At 39.5% G+C, this 16,061-nt stretch overlaps 1 protein-coding gene across 1 annotated transcript; it reads right to left on the bottom strand.

Annotated features, from left to right (window-relative positions):
- Positions 1–7,250: 7,250 nt before the first annotated feature.
- On the bottom strand, positions 7,251–11,265 carry GDF2 (growth differentiation factor 2). The gene is made up of 2 exons (XM_069020415.1): positions 10,802–11,265; positions 7,251–9,154 (listed from the first exon to the last, which is right to left on the bottom strand). The coding sequence occupies exons 1-2, from the start codon at positions 11,139–11,141 to the stop codon at positions 8,214–8,216; spliced, it is 1,281 nt and encodes a 426-aa protein (XP_068876516.1). The 5' UTR covers positions 11,142–11,265; the 3' UTR covers positions 7,251–8,213.
- Positions 11,266–16,061: the final 4,796 nt, after the last annotated feature.

Below are 16,061 nucleotides of genomic sequence, written 5' to 3' on the forward strand. Positions count from 1 at the left end.
AGTTAGAACAGCAATCATCCTGCCGTTTACCATTATTTATGAAGAGCTTATACCAAGAGATTCTTCAGTGACTTAGCTGTATCAATATTTAATATTCTTTCAAAAGTTGTTGACAATACATTGTCTTTGGTGTTTTTCAGTCTGAGCTGCAAAGGACTCTTCCTACATCCTATGACTAAGAGCTCCAAACAAGGAACTCCAGACATTTAGCACAGCTCATAAAATCCAAGGTAATGACAGCCTGTTAATTTCTGTGCTGAGAATTGCCAGCATTTTAAACAGGACTTTGAAACATATTTGCCTCAGCATAATACAGCTAAATCTGAGGTGACTTTAATCTTCACAATTTGCACTCAGTTAGGATTTACTTGTAATACCGTTGGGTAACATATGGTCATGTCTGATGACAGCTCCCAGCCAATAGACTTTAGGCTCAACATACCAAAATAGAATGTGGGGGGGTTGTTTTCTTCTGCTCACAATGTATTTGAGACTCTATTGTATTAAGAGTTTGAAAGAGGATCAGAATATGTGGAATGCAGGCTGTACCCACTCTGAGCTCCAGTATGACATGCCAAAGATATACAAGAACAGATTCTTGGCTTCAAGTTTGAAATTAATTGCTACCCCAGCCATTCTATTTGCCAGAGGTAGCTACAAGAATAGACTCTGAAACTTGGGTAGAGCACGTTTTTTTACTGCTGTCAAAATGTTGCTACATATGAATACATGTGGAGGGAAGAGTTTAAAGGTGGTCTAAGCCTGTCTGTTGGTGTCATGTGTGTCTTGAATGAAGCCTGACACTCAAGACTTTCAACTTACTGTGCAAAGGGTGCTACAGATGTTATACACAAGGTGTTAACAGTCGCCTCATCTTACTCAGAATGTAACAGACATAGATGAATTTCCTTGAAGATAATAGTCAGAAAGGACACAAGAACAGACAGCAACTGAGTACTTTTGATCAGAGTATGTATCAGATATCAGCTGTGACCCCCATACCTAAATGAGGTCTATCTATCACTGTTAAACCCTTTACAGGACAATATTTTTGTAGCATTTAAGGAAGTATTTCCACAGAGTAACAATATTCTTCTGCAGTGAGGCCTTATCTAGAGGTTAAAAATCACAAAATGGCACTTCCCTGATGGTGGTTGTTATATAATAATAAGATTTGGAAAAAAACTTTTCTCTGTTTTCCTGACATTTATTTTGCATTTTATCACAGTCTATAAAGATTTTCATATCAGAAGTGCTGGAAACTGTAGCTGAGGTTCTTATGAAGCAAAGACATTGGGAAATATATACGGGACTGTGATTAGATAAGGCAACACTCCACAGCTCAATTTATTTCTCAAGTTATGCACATTCATTCTCATGTACTTTATCGCTACCACATAAAAGCAAAACCAGCTTCACAATGTAAAAGTAAAATAAATTATTTTTTCCAACACACATGACTTAAAATGCTAGGACAGTGGAAAAAAAACTATTTTTCCACACTGGATTTGTTCAGTCATCTGTTTCTCTTGAAATTCAATATGGATATTCAGTATGGATTTTCTGAATTCAATATGACACGTAACATTCACTGCTACCTTGGTAATTCTTTATGGATGGTCTTACAAGGTAAGAATCCCTTATATGTGGTGTGAATTCTTTAAGATTCGGAGAATGACTATTTGCTTGCTCATTTTGAGGCACTTATAGCTTAAGTTTTTATCAAACATGTTGTTTAATGCAAGTCTTTTCATTGAACTCTGAATAACCAGATCCAAAATGTAACTCTACTATCTATTCTAGCTTATAATATAACTCAAGTCAAATTCTTATTTTGATTTTAATTTTGAGCAAAACTAAATAGCTAAGGCCTAGTTTTAGCTTTTATACTCATAAAAGTTTATGATCCTTTAAAATCTGTCCACAAGTATTTCATTTTCTGACTTCCTGTGGGTATGAACTTCCCACATACTCTGGAAAGACTATTTTTTTATCTGTCCCAGACTAGTCTGCATGCAAAGTCTGCATTACTCAGATCACATGCTAAAAATCTTCCATAGGAACAAGATTAAATGTTTTGCTATTTATTATTTGCTTTCTATATTCTGCTCCAATATTCCCCAGTTCCCATCCGCAGCTGATCCCACCATTCCCTCATCAGACTCACGTAGATGTTTGGTCACTGACAAACCGCAGTAGCGGGAGGCTCATCTGAAGGTGGCAGCAAGAGCGCCTTTTTCACTGGCAGAGATGCCAACAGGATAAAGGTGAAAGCTGGCAATAAACTATATCTGGTTTTAGCAAAGCCTTCTAACACAGCCATATTTGAAATTAAATGTGTGAATTAGAATTAATTTAAAGGTGATATGTGGCTTCCAAATACTGAGAGGCAGAGTTTATTAGTTCAAGCACAGGACTATGCTAATGAAATATTTAATGCTTCCAGGACTTCAGTAAGTATTTCTAGACAAACCTTCACTGCCTTTTATAGATGTACAAGTCTGGGTCAGTACTACTTCATAGCTGGCTGTGACAGAGATGACTGGATTGCATAGGTATGGTATAAGACTGTCTTTTCTGTTCTGTTCTTGTACTGTTTGGTACAAAGGAAACCTTGTTCTGAGTAGGCTTTCTAGGCCCCTTAGAAATAAAAAGAATTATTAATATCACCCTTAGATTCCTTTCTAATTCCCATGCCAAAAGAAGTAATGTTAGATTTTTGTCCCAACTTTTCTCAGTTCTTATACTGTACAAACCTGTAGAGATTAAAATTAAAGTTGGAAGTTTTCTTTCACATTCTTTTAATATTGAAATATTTCCACTTTATGAAAATGGAAATAGTAGTCTGAGTTGTTTAATGATTAAATTTTTAATAAGAAAAATTTAAATCCAAAATGTGTTAGGTTTTGATTTTCTGTTAAGATTCCCTTCCCTTCCCTTCCCTTCCCTTCCCTTCCCTTCCCTTCCCTTCCCTTCCCTTCCCTTCCCTTCCCTTCCCTTCCCTCCCCCCCCTTGTTTTACAGTGACCAAGAAAAATAAAAAAAAAGAATGAGAAGATGATTTATATTTTTAATGTAAGATTGAGTGAGGGTAGAAAAAGTGTATTCCCATTTTGAAATCTCTCCAATTTCAGCCAGGAGCAGGTGGAGTGTCATCACAGTTTATGGAGCACAGCTGTGATAAACTCACACTGACCAGCTCTGCTGAACAGATGAACTGCTATATTCTAGATAAGTAGAAGATTCAGGAGGTCATCAAGAAAATGCATTTCAAATAGGCATCCTGACTTAGTTCAGAAACATACTTTTGAATGTGCAGTCCCCGAAGAATTGGTATATTATAGGTTTGCATTATACTGTCTGTATTCTCTACGTCCTACATTTTGGATAGATTTGCATGTTTGTTCAGCATGGTACAGCAAGCAGAGTTAGCCAATCATAAATACTGAATATTAAATATTCTATCAAGCCCTCCTATCCTGGGGTTATTATTTGAAACAGTGAGAGCTCCAGTCACCCACAGCAGGCTTTGTTTAGTGGCCATCATGAATGGCTGCCATTCCCACCAATGGTTCTGCTGAGGGCCTGATGCCCCTGATGCCTCATCCTGGCACTGCTGCCCACCATGCTGGTGTATGGCCCCTTTAGCTGTGCAGCTGTAAAGGACTGGGTTTCTCCCTGGCCGCAGGATCAGAAGCTTTGGTTGCCAGCCCAGTAGCAAGGGCCAGGCTGCCAGGATGCTGCTCCCTCAGCTCCTTTGGCGTGCTGGGCCAGCGTCAAGGCTTTTGTGAGGGCTAATGGTGGGTGCGCCAGGCTCCGGCCAAACCAAACACCTCAGCAAGGGGATGAACACAGGAGTCCCCTTTGCCAGGGCTACACTGAAGCCATTCTCCTGTCAGGCTGAATTATGACTGATGGTCCAGCAGAAGCTTTAAGGAAGATGACAGAGAATAAACAGGCACAGCTTAGAAGGACAACATGTTTCTGAGGGTGCCAGGAGGCAGAAGCCAGGGAAGACAAGGCAGTGGGCCAGCTTGGAGGCACGGAGAGGGTGAAAGAGGGTGTGGGCAGCCCAGAGCGAGATGGCAGGAGACACCTTTATGCTGAGAGGCTCTAAGGTACTGTGGGAGGGAGAGTGGGAAAATGTGTGGGAACGGCAGTGTCGTATGGAACCCAGGGGGCGCAAGCGCCGCAAACCGGAGGGAGCCCGGGGGGAGCACGGACCCCCAGACAGCCCGGCCCGGGGCCCCGCACGGCCCGGCCGTGGCACCGGGGCAGCGCTTGGAGAAAGCACGAAAGGCTGAGGGCAGGCCAAGGATGGCTCTGAGGCTGCCGGTGGGCTCCAGTGAGAGCCAGGGCGGCGCGGAGCAGGTTTGCGCCTCAGGCAGGCACAGCGTCCCACCTGGCAGACGGAGAGCAGAGCCCCGAGCCCCCGGAGGCACCTGACCTGTTTCTGACTGCTGAACACCGGAGAAGGGACGTGGTAGTCACAGGCAGTGGCCCGTTAGCTGCTCAGAGCAGCCAGAGGGGATGCGGAGCAGTTACGCAGTCTGAGGACAGGGTCTTGCCTCACAGACATTGTTCACTTTCTACGTTGGCTTTGCCAGCTTGATATGTGTTTCTGCCTGCACCTTGCAACTCTTTGCAGTAACAAAAGGATTCACTGCTGCCTGTGAGGAGTTCCAGCTAGGTACTGATATTTCCTGGAGTCCAGAGTGTGTGGCTGTGTGGACCTTCATGGTGCGTGGCCACACACCTGTGTGCATTACCTGTGTGGTAAAGGCCAGGCTCTGAGGAGGCTGGAATCAGCTGTGGTGGGAGCAGCATTACCCATGTAGGGCACAGCTGTGTCTGAAACGAAGATGTTTCCTTGAGAGGCCATCTAAAACCTTTTATTCTGAACATCAGTAATTGTTAATTTAGCTTAACGTTTCTGTATTGACAGGATCTTTACAGTATAAAGGTATGTGAGCAGACACCAGCCAAACACCGCCAGATTCCCATAAGGCTATTGACTCTTCACCTGTAGAAAAGTGAAAATGGAGAAATTTTTATTTTTAGTGACTGCTGGTGCTGTGTTGTTAAGTTGCATCAGCTGCTCCTCTGTAATGGGACACGGCGTGGAGGAGTAGGTGAGATCAGAGGACACTGTGTCTGCTGTGTACACAGACAAGGTGGGAAGTTATGTAAAAATAACACCAGCTATATATTCCAACCAGCTTCCACCAGCTTACCATGTTTATCTATTCAGACTGAAGTGCTATAGGTTAGCCTTAAAACTGGCTGTGGAGTCAGCTGGTGAGTCTGATGTTACAGGACTGTTACACAGATAGGTAACAGGCCTGAAAAGGAGGACATACATCAGACTTCTGTTTATGTTAAACAAATAAGTTTTAATTTTAACCGTGTGTCTGCTGAACACTGCACAAGCCCCAGCCTGCTCCTCAGTAACAGCAAGCTGCTGGTCAACATTCATAACCCAGTGATGGGAGGGGGGTGTCTCAGTGTCCAGTGGGGCCCAGCTTGAAGCAGGGGCAAGATGCTTACCTGTTCTTCACAGCCTGTGTACTCTCTAGAACCATCATGACCACCTGGCTGACTTGTTGCATCCCAAAGCAGTTGAAACATGAGCAAGCTCAAACAATTATTTAAAATGAAATGTGCAAAGCTACATAAATCAAGCTGCTAAATGTAAAGCCAAACATCAATTTGACACGCACTTCAACCATGCTGAAGGTAGCAGCAGCTGTAGTCACTACTAGGTTCTCATTTCTTCTTGACCCTGTTCATCACCCTGTGGAAAGATTCATGTTTCATTTTACTACCATGCCAACCAAAATGTTAAGCCAATGGGAACATGATCCTTGAAGCTGGCTGGAAGCTCAATTTATTTTTTTTCATTGAAATACAAAAGCGACTTATAGTCCAGTTTTGGGATGGGATCTGTAGGTCTTCTCTGGAATTCTGATGGCATAGCTAGGAGCTGAGGTTTTGAGCCAAAAATGGTTTTGGGTATTTTTTTTCCCATCCAAATAAGGGAAATAAAGATCAATGTTTGACTTCAGAATGTAACATCCCCACCCCCCGATTCTTGAGAATTTCTCTCTGTGAAGATGTGGGAACAGGTTTTTTTCCTTCTCCATTTTTTCATTTAATTATGGACAAAGTCCTGAATTCAGTGAAGCCAAAATATAACTGGGACCTTGTGTTTAGATCACTGGAGGGGACTTAGCTATAATTACATTGACACAAGGGTGAATAAGTCTTCTAATGTGATCACACCAAGTGCACGTTTGGTCATTTCTGATACTCGATTAAGAGAAGCTTTGCAAAATGTCAGGAGCTTAGGAGACAGGAACAAAATAGGGAGAGAATACAGGAGGCACTGGCAGGAGGAAGATGTAATGATAACTGTAAGATGACAGAAGCCAGTGGGGAGTGGTAAAATGATTACTGCTGTGGGAAGCTTGAGAGGTTAATGGCATGCAGCTAGGGAAGTATGGAGTTTGCATGGACCCAGATCTCAGATCTGATCCAATTGCAGACCAGTTCTAAAGAAAAAGACTATAAATCAGTTCAAGAATTCTAGTGAATCGTGCTTTGTGCTCATGGTTTGTGATCTAACCAGCAGTTCTTGATGGAATTACAACTGCCCTGCTCACACTCACCTGCTATTTGCTCTGTATTAGGTTAACAATAGTAAATAAACTGTGTATTGGATTTCAAGCTGACCTGCTCATGCCGAATGAATTCGTCTTGCCCACAGGCTGTCCTAATTCAAAACATATGTATCGATTTAAATTCTGTTGCTTCCATACATTAAGGTACTGTTTAGGTTTTTTCCTCATCAATGCCCTTCAGAACTTTGAATTGATGTGTAGTTTGTTATGGATTTGGTTCAAAAATGTTTTTAGGTAGATGTGTGTGTGTGTGGGAGGTGGTGAAGGAGTAGAAGTGAGGTGTACTGCAGTGACATTGTACAGCACTTACACCTGTCACCTGCAACCAATGGAAGACAGTTTGTCCTTTTACAGGCAAAACCTTCATTAGCATCAAAGGAAGTTTACTTTAATTGCAGGAAAGATGGGGTCCCTGTTTAGTGAAAATACAACTGAAGTCAGAAGAATGACAGCATGATAGTATATTTCTCATACAGCAGAATAGAACACAGATAGAAGTTTTCCATTTTTCCCAGGCTTCTAAGGGGTGAAAGAATTTCATATGTAAAACAGAGTTTCTCCTAAGAAGAAATAAAAAAAAAAAAATCAGATCCTCATAGCAGACCTTGAACAACAAATGTATGCTTCTAAATAAGCAGCCTGAGCTTTTCAGTGCTGAGCTCTTTCAACCCCCACTGCTCTTAGGATACAGCTTCTAAGGCTGGACATCATTTGACTGCATGTTCTTGCAAAGAAATACTAAGAATATGCAGTAGGTCAAAGTGGCTCCTTATCTTTGTGCGGCGATAAGAGCTGCTGTTCCTCCTAGGAAACAGTGTCTTAGAAGCGGAAGGCTGCACTTCTTATCATTCAAGTATGTGCCATAAAGGGGTAAAAATAGGGACGTTGAGGATAAGAAAGCTGAAACTAAGGCACCTGCTACCCACAGAAGGAAACTTGGGAATGAAATAAGTGAGAGTCTCTTCTGTTTCGAATACTGCAAATCTTCACTTACAGGAACAAATCATTTCCCTGTAAAAGCCTCTGAGATTACTGATATGAGAAAAGGCTTCCTGAATTTAGATTCCTGACTTTATCATGCAGACAACATTCCATTTACTGAGTTTTACAGAAGTTGAAAATGTCAGAGTTGACTGGGAGAATTAGATTTCAAGAGCTGTTAAACGTTTGCAGGACATCCTAAACCCCCATTGAAAATCCTCTAGTTTGTGACCTTAGTACAGTTGATTAAACAGAAAGTTTGAAATAAGGCATTGACATTGTATCACTGTCACCAAATAATGCTTATTCATTCAATCTCACAATATTTTAATCCAGTATTCTTTTTGCCATGATATATAATGCAGGCTATTTACAGTGATTGCCATTCTTTAAATGCCAGTTTTCCTTTAAAACAAGCAGCGACAACAACAACCAGCCACATACCCTACTCCAAACCTTGTTTTCAATGGTCTTCATTTGCATCACTATTGTACAGATTTACACAGGACAGGAAAAGGGCATGTTCCTATTCTTAGAGATTCTGCCTTATATACTACCTGCAGCCACATTCTGCCACTTTCATCCCTTCATAGTTATATATCAAAGTGGGCACACCAGCATCATCCTTATAAAGAATGGATATTGAATCCAGTTTGGTTGGAACACAACAGGCCTTGGAGGCTTTTTTGGGGTTTTGGAGATGCACCAGAGTTTGGACAATAGCATGTTTTGTTGGGGTGACGTTATCTGTCAGAGGGAAGAAGCAACCTCCTTTACACTCAAAAGCTTCATAATCTTTTGGTGCAATGATCCAGGAATCCCAGCCAATCTCTTCAAAGTTCACATGGAGGGAAGTTCTCCTGCAGTGGTTGGCTCCAATGCTTCTCTTGCTTCTGGAGGAATGCAGGTGGGATCCAGGGACGGCCTTTTCCTCTCCCTGCTGTTCCTCTTCAGATGAAGTGTTGTTCTTTCCTAATTTCTTGAGCACACTTTCTTGTTCATGAACAATCATCTCCCGGAGCTCCACTTTGGTCTCTTTTGTCCCATTGCTGCGGTCATTGGAGAACACTATTAACAGGGGCAGATTTTTAGTGTCAGGGGTAACACTGATATCCAGCTTCCCACAAGTAAAACCACTCAGAGCTTTACTCTTTATAACAATCTCTAGCTTATTTTTAGTCTCCAGCTTGTCTGCCCTGACCCATCTTTTCACAGCGCTGGACACTTCGAACATCTTCCAACCACATTCCTGGATATTGTGGGAGACAAGGAAAGATTTGGTACTTTCTGGGTTTTCCCAGTGGCCATCATCTAGAACATCATAAATTACCATGTTGCCTTCCAGCCTAGAGAGAGACCCAACTTCCCTGTGACAGGAGATATAAATTCTCAGTTCCGCTCTGGTGATTTCCTCATATTGTGGAATAGAGATGTTGAAGAACAAAAGGTGTTTCTGAAATGGGTTTTCTTCTGGTGAATCTAAAGAAACAACATCTGCAATAGGAAATTAAAATGTGGTTACAGTGCTTCTGACTGTCCAAGTAACTTGATTTTAAAAGACTCAGGATATATTTTGGGGATAAAATAAGAGCATGGTGACACAGCATTAAAAAAAAAAAAATATCCTGTCTTCTGGCCAAGTTTCAAGGGCAGAGAGTGAAAAGAGGAAATGGAAGTCCCTGGTGTGGATGGTATTTTACCATGATTGCATAGCCAGGTGAGTGTGTGGAGGGAAGCATAAAGAGGCTGCCTAGAACAAACTGTGGATGATGCTGGGCAGTATTAAGTGCATAAATAAGGCATGTGCAGAGTTTTTGATTTAGCAATTTGCTAAAGATATTTTTACACAAAGAATTTCTAAAAAAACCAATGATTTCCCACTCTTACAATCATGCATGGGATGAACTGCTCTAATATACATATTTAAGTGTCTTTAAGAACTGTGTGTGCTGAGGCTTTTGTTGTTGTCTTCAGATAAATTTGAAAACAGCTTGGACTGGGAGTTCAGGGAAATAGAAAAGTTTTTGAAAGTCCTGAATTGAAGCCTCAGGGTATATCTAAACTGGGACTTGGTGATAAACAGCCTTTCATGCCTAGGTTCCAGACTGTTCCAGCCTGGATTCCCTGAGTTTGTGTGGATTTGTTCATGTTTGTTGTCTACAAATCTGTGTGCAATACTAGCAACTCTGCCTTGGGAGGAGCAGATATTTGGCTGGAAGATCAGATTTGTAGTGTTTAAAAGTCATCCCTGATGTCTATTTAATGCTTAATGTAAACTAACTGCTTTATCGTGACTGGATTTTAGGGCAATTTTAATTGGCTGTTGCTGCCATTTCTTCAGAGCATTTACCCTCTAAAGTAGTCAGAGGGGAGAGTGAGATATGGAAACTATAATACAGGTTATATTGTTGAGATTTCTATTTCAGGACTAGGGACATTAATTTGGGAATTTGGAGTTGTCTGTAGTGCTGTTACCTGTGTATGTCTATTTTTCATAGAAAAGGAAACTTCATTCTCTGTTTCATTTTTTTAACAAGGATTGCACTTCTAACTTTTTTACTGCCTGATGGAGCTTTTAAAAGTCTATTTAATGTTACATAGACAGAGATCTTGAATTTTTTCAGTTGATATAAGCATGACTACCCATTTTCATATAAATCTTTGTCTAATCCAGAATTTTGGAGGAGCAGTGCTGTTCCTTGCTTGGATCCAGAGACATATTTCTCAGTTGGTTGCTGTAGTTTTTAAATACGTACAGAGCCCACTAGAAAGAAAAGCTGTCTAGCATCAGTCTCAATTATGGGTGATCAAAAGTTTGCATTCTAACATAGAAACTCAGTTCCAAATGTCTAGGATTGAGAAACATGCTTCATGTAAACTCTGTTATTTGGTGCATCATCTTAGTTCAAGCATTTGAAAAGAGAATATTGTAAAGTGAAAATATCAAAGAAGAAAACTAAAGGTAACTGCATTTTTTAAAGACTGAAAGAAACTATAGAGTAAGAATAAAATAAAAAATTTTAATGTTGCATTTGTGGAAGTTAGGAACTCAGTTTTTTCTGAATTTCAAAAGAATCTGAGTATTTACTATCCATGTACTTCTTTAAAAATTCTAGTCCACATATTTAGGACTTCTCCTACCTTCAGTACTGAAGCTCCTTACAATATTGGATGCAGGGCTGGAGGACTTGTCTGCAGCATATCTGTTGTATAAATCAATCATGAACTGTGGTGGTTCTTCTTTAGTCTTCACTTGTGAGGGGACTCTTGACAAATTCAAACTCCTTAGTAAATCCATCTTCATATTCTCCAGGAAAGATTTAAAGTTGAAATGGGTCTCATCTTCCCTAGGATCATGAAAGCGTGCATCAGACTTTCCCATAGCTGATAGCCTGTCCCAGTCTTCCAAAGGCTTGCCTCTTGTCAAACAAGCAATGATGTTGAAAACAGACAGTGCAGCTAATACTCCAAAACAATGCATTTCTTCTATATTTACTTTCTGGTGGAGAGACAAGAGCACAAGGGTATTTTAGCTGATTACAGTCTTGTTTCAGTACAGACAGAGGAAAGAAGATGTAAGGCAAACAACTGGAATGCCCTTTGCAAATTACTTTCTTGTGTTCTTTTTGCAGTCTGCTTCAAACCCCAGCCTCTTGTCAGTTGTCAAGCAGATTGGTCGTACACTTGTCCTTATCAGAGTCATTGATGCCATGCTTCAGCTTCTGTTATCTAGCAAAGCTCTTAGTTAATGAAGATTCTGTAAACATCTGACAAACACATGTGGCTGGTGGGAAGGACATTGTATATTGTAAAGAATCCACATTTCACTTTAGGGTCATCCTTCCTTAATTACATTCTTCTACCATTTCCTTGCCAACACAGAGAGAAGCTTTCTTAGGGACGCAGAAGTTTACACTGTTTCCAGCAAGACTACAAAATCCAGATCTAGAACAAATTCACTCTACTAGCTATTAGCAAATAACATCTCACAAATCTTTTATACAGTCCCTTCACATGCAATCAGAAAATGCCCAATAGTTTGATGGAGACCTGTGATTCTGCAAGACATGATCTCATGACATGACAAACAACCTTAAAACTTCTTTCTGTTTATCAGCCAAGGGCTATTGTTTGTACACAGTGAAATATCTGTTTTGTGTCAAGTTTGCTTCATGTTGTTTGCAGGCTTGTCCATTTTCTGTTTGATTCCTTTGGTGTATGGGAATTTAGCCTTGTTTTTATAGTATCTTATGTAATATATTTCATAGATTCATGATGGTCAAGGCAGTCCAAGAACAACCAGTCATTTTTTTCAGCACCCTCAAAATGAAGACAGAACTAGGCCTTCTAAGGCCACATGGAAAGTAAAAAGTCCTTTTGAAGATACAGAAGATTATCTCTGAAGATACTGTATCCATGAGAAGAACAGGCCAAGGTAAATGAATTTCTCATGATGCAGAAGAAAAAAACAGGTTTATTTATCTTAATTAATGTATTATGATTTAATCTGATGATACATAATTGCTTTTTCTGTACTATTAATGCATTGTTTTTTTCTAAGAACAATTAAATTCATACAGTAGATGTGCCAGAAAATCTGAAGAGTATCATGAGCTTTTACATTAACAGAACTCTCACTGCAAACATGTGGTCTAGATTTTGCCTTTTTTGGCCGTTGCTCTTGTTTTTTAGCAGTAGATACACAGCATTTAAAGTGATCCGAGACTTCTGAAATGCTTGCTTATGTGTCTGTTCAAGATATAACTGGTATCCAAGATCCTGGTTAATTATGTTCCTATGACATAAAGTGAAAAGGATTATTTGGCATTGATCCTGGTCTCCTGCATAGTAAGACTTACATTTTACTCAGGGGCTCTGTGTTTCCTACCTGCATGTAGAGTCCAGTTGCTTGTGTTTGGCTAAACATGACTTTTTAAGTGTCTCCAAACTTTATCTGAACTTGTCAAAGAATCAAAAATTTCTTCAATTTTTGTAGAACTTACTCTAAAAGATTGTCACCTACAGTTAAAAAACCCCTTTGTGCTACATTTATTATTTCATTGTGCCTGACTTTACATTCTAGGCAGGAATTCTTGAAACTTTCTGGCTAGTTTAAGGAGTCCCATGGTACTGACATTTTCTCCCTGTCAAAGTGGTCATACAGTGTAATCAAGTTACTTCTCAGTTTGCTTTCTGATAAACAGATTATTCTTTTTAGTAACAAAAGACATTTTCTCTACCTGTTTTGTTTTTTTCTTTTTTGTGTCTCTTTCAGAATTTGAATGTCTTCTTGAAAAGATGAACCCTAGGGCTATACATAGTTTTCTAGTGGCAGTCAACCAGTGCCACATGCAGAAATAAAATACCCTTTCCTGACGTGGTTCACTGCTCCAGTGTGTATCTTTCCAAAGCTTTCATTGGTTGCTATTACATAGCATCATGCTGGATGCTCATACTGCATCACAAATCCATGATAGCCACAAAACTTTTGTTAAGAGTTATGACTTTCAAGGGTGCAGTCTTGTACTCAGTAGGAGCAGCCTCCATTCCTTGTGTCTAAGTACCTGAAGTTCTGTATCTGTCTACTTTAAAATTAATTTTAATTACATAAAGTGCAGCTACATCAAGCAATCTATATAAATACCTTTCTCCTCCTGCAAATGCTGTGGAGGTTGCTATATACAGACTCCTAGTTCATACAAAAAGGTGTCAAATACTGTCAGCCCGAGTGTCAACTTTGCAGAAACTTTACAATGAACAGTTTAACTCAGTGGAAATTTCTTTTGAAAGCTGTGAGACAATTTTTAATTAATGTGATACACAAATACATTAATATTGTCCAGTGGTTTATTTTAATTATGCAGCCTTGTGCAAGTGAATTGAATCCTTCACAAAAACCTAGGTACATTGTAGCTGTTGCTGTTACCTCTGGCAATTAAACAGTGGCCTGAAAGAATTCAATTGGATTTGTTTTAGAAGAAAAAGGTTTTAACACTTTGCTGGCTAGTATCAGCTGTTTTCATGTTTTATCTGTCTTTACTCATACCATATTCTTTTAGGATTAGTTAGTGGAATTATCTTGACCTGTGTTTATCAGTAGTAACTTTCTCTAGGAACTCAAACATTGAGCAGAATGGTTAATAGGATGTTCAAAGAAATACAAAGATCTGTTGAAATCAAGATAGTGAGGGTATCAGTGTCCTCTGGCAGCAGCTGACTGCATTTGTGCCATTTCAAATGCAATTTTTTTTTTCTAGAGGAAGATTAGACATCCAAATTGCAAAGATCCAGAAAGGAGTAACTTAAACCACTAAAAGTGGTGGAAAGCCTTTTTTTGCATTAAAAAATTGACCAGTACAGCTAGACTCCAAATGAAATAAGTTTTACTAATAAGAGATCTGTATGACTTGTGTAGTAAGGATATGTTTTGAGAGAAATGACACAGGTATAATAGATGTAGTTTTGCCAACAGAACTTTAAATGCAGTCTTAACCTCTTAGAGTTTTGTAGGTCTCCTTAGGAGTGTAGCGGTAGCATTTTTTTCTTATGTCCTATAGACCTTAGATCACAGTATGGTATCTCTTGCCTAATAGCTTGCATCAGCACATCTCAGGAAGAATGGTTTTATCCAAGGGCCTAATTCAAGATATAGCAAATATTCCTTAAGGAAAACAAAATGCTATAGATGAGAATATAAGTACACTAAGTTAATATGTCAGGCTGTTCAGAGCTAGTGATAATTGGGAGCAAGACTAGACCTACAGAAAAAGGCAGATTTTCATAGAGAGCAGAAATACCATGGATTTAAGATACGTAGAAAAATGTTATACTTATGGCTGTTCTGTAGGAATGATGACTTTCTGACAACTTCTAAATTTTTCTTTATACATTAGCATTACTCTGTCAATTGTAGTTGAGCTTCTAATGATTTATAAAAACATAAGATTGTAAATTTTTTAAGGGAGAGCTCTAGCAACAACACTATACAAAGGTTTTCCCCAATAGTTCTAGTGTAAATTATTGTAGTAATTTACAAGGTACAAAAGTACTTTGGAAGAAGAAATGCAAACTGGATCTGTGATCTCTTGTCAGGCATAACTGGCAGTCACTACAGGGCACCATAGAACTACTACTTCTTAGAGCTTTTTAGGAGGAATTAGCAAGAACTGCTGTGAGAGTAACCTTGCAAAGACTCCCATGGATGCTGAATCTTGCTTTTATGTGCAGTAGCAGGAAGAACCACATCTACACACATCTGTTGCCTGGGAATCTGCACCACCTGAGAATAGAAATTGGTGGCAGAAGATACCCAGCACCTTAGTAGGATAGGAGCCTTCCAGTTATTCGTTGATCAGAAGGAAGTGTGTGTAGTATCCTTCCCTTAAACAAAGCAACTCTTAATAGGATAAGGTAGTGCATAAGGTTAGACTGTTTCTTGAGGAGGAAGCGCTCTGTATCTTATACTCTGTGCTACCTTACAGATTTCAGATGTTTCTTCCACTCCTGTTCTCTTTATGCTATTGTGCAGCAGCTGGGTGAAAATGAAGTATCTGGCAAGTGTGTCCTAGAACACAGGGACACTAAGGATTGACAGACACCATGACGGGAACACCAGCTCTTAAAAGACTGCTGCAGTTACAAGGCTACCATAATTATATCAACAGGGGATTGTGTAGGAGTTAGAGGGATGCAGAGACTTTATTTCTATAAAGACTTCCAATGGAACCACTGCCAAATGTTTCCCATTTTGATGTTCATTGTTTGAAAAGAAAGTTAATGAAAGTTCTGGAAAGAGTTCAGAAGAGAGCTGTGAGAAATTGTTTTAAGGCTTAGAATAAGAAATCAATCTATTTAAATCTTAGCCAAAATGTAACTTGACCCTACTCTCTATACTAAAAATACACAGTGAAAGTATTTTGGATAATAGATAAAAGGGATGTAATGAAATAGGTTACAGTAAGATCCATTGAACTGAAGCTAAAGCTCATCAAATTCAGTCTAGGATTAAGCCACTGCATATGAACAAAGAGCACTAACTTTCGGAACAACTACTTGTAGTCCAGTAGAGATATTCTACCACATGAAATCTTTAAAGCCAAATTTATGCATGTTTTTCAAAGATATTCCCAAGCTCAAAACAGAAGTTCCATAATGCATGGTGCAGAAACTGCTGAGCAAGGTTCTTTGATCTGTGCTGTGCAGGAGGTCGGTCTAGATGATCATAGTATTTTCTTCTGTCTTTAATCTATTGAAGCACATTATGACAAGCTTAACATGTATTTACACGTTTCCATCTAATTAACGGAATGTAGGAGAGTGCATTTATAGAAAGACAATTCAAATATTTTTCGATACTACTGTACCTTTAATTTATTAGCTTTTGTTAAAAGCATGTAACAAT

This window comes from Aphelocoma coerulescens, chromosome 6, assembly GCF_041296385.1.
Source record: "Aphelocoma coerulescens isolate FSJ_1873_10779 chromosome 6, UR_Acoe_1.0, whole genome shotgun sequence".
NCBI classification, from domain to species: Eukaryota; Metazoa; Chordata; class Aves; order Passeriformes; family Corvidae; genus Aphelocoma; species Aphelocoma coerulescens.

What these genes read in the sequence shown, in the direction of transcription:
- GDF2 (XM_069020415.1), bottom strand. Translation starts at nt 11,141, where the DNA reads ATGCATTGTTTTGGAGTATTAGCTGCACTGTCTGTTTTCAACATCATT. An exon ending in AAGGAGCTTCAGTACTGAAG is followed by an intron (nt 9,155 to 10,801) that starts GTAGGAGAAGTC and finishes TTCCTATTGCAG; the next exon opens with ATGTTGTTTCTTTAGATTCA.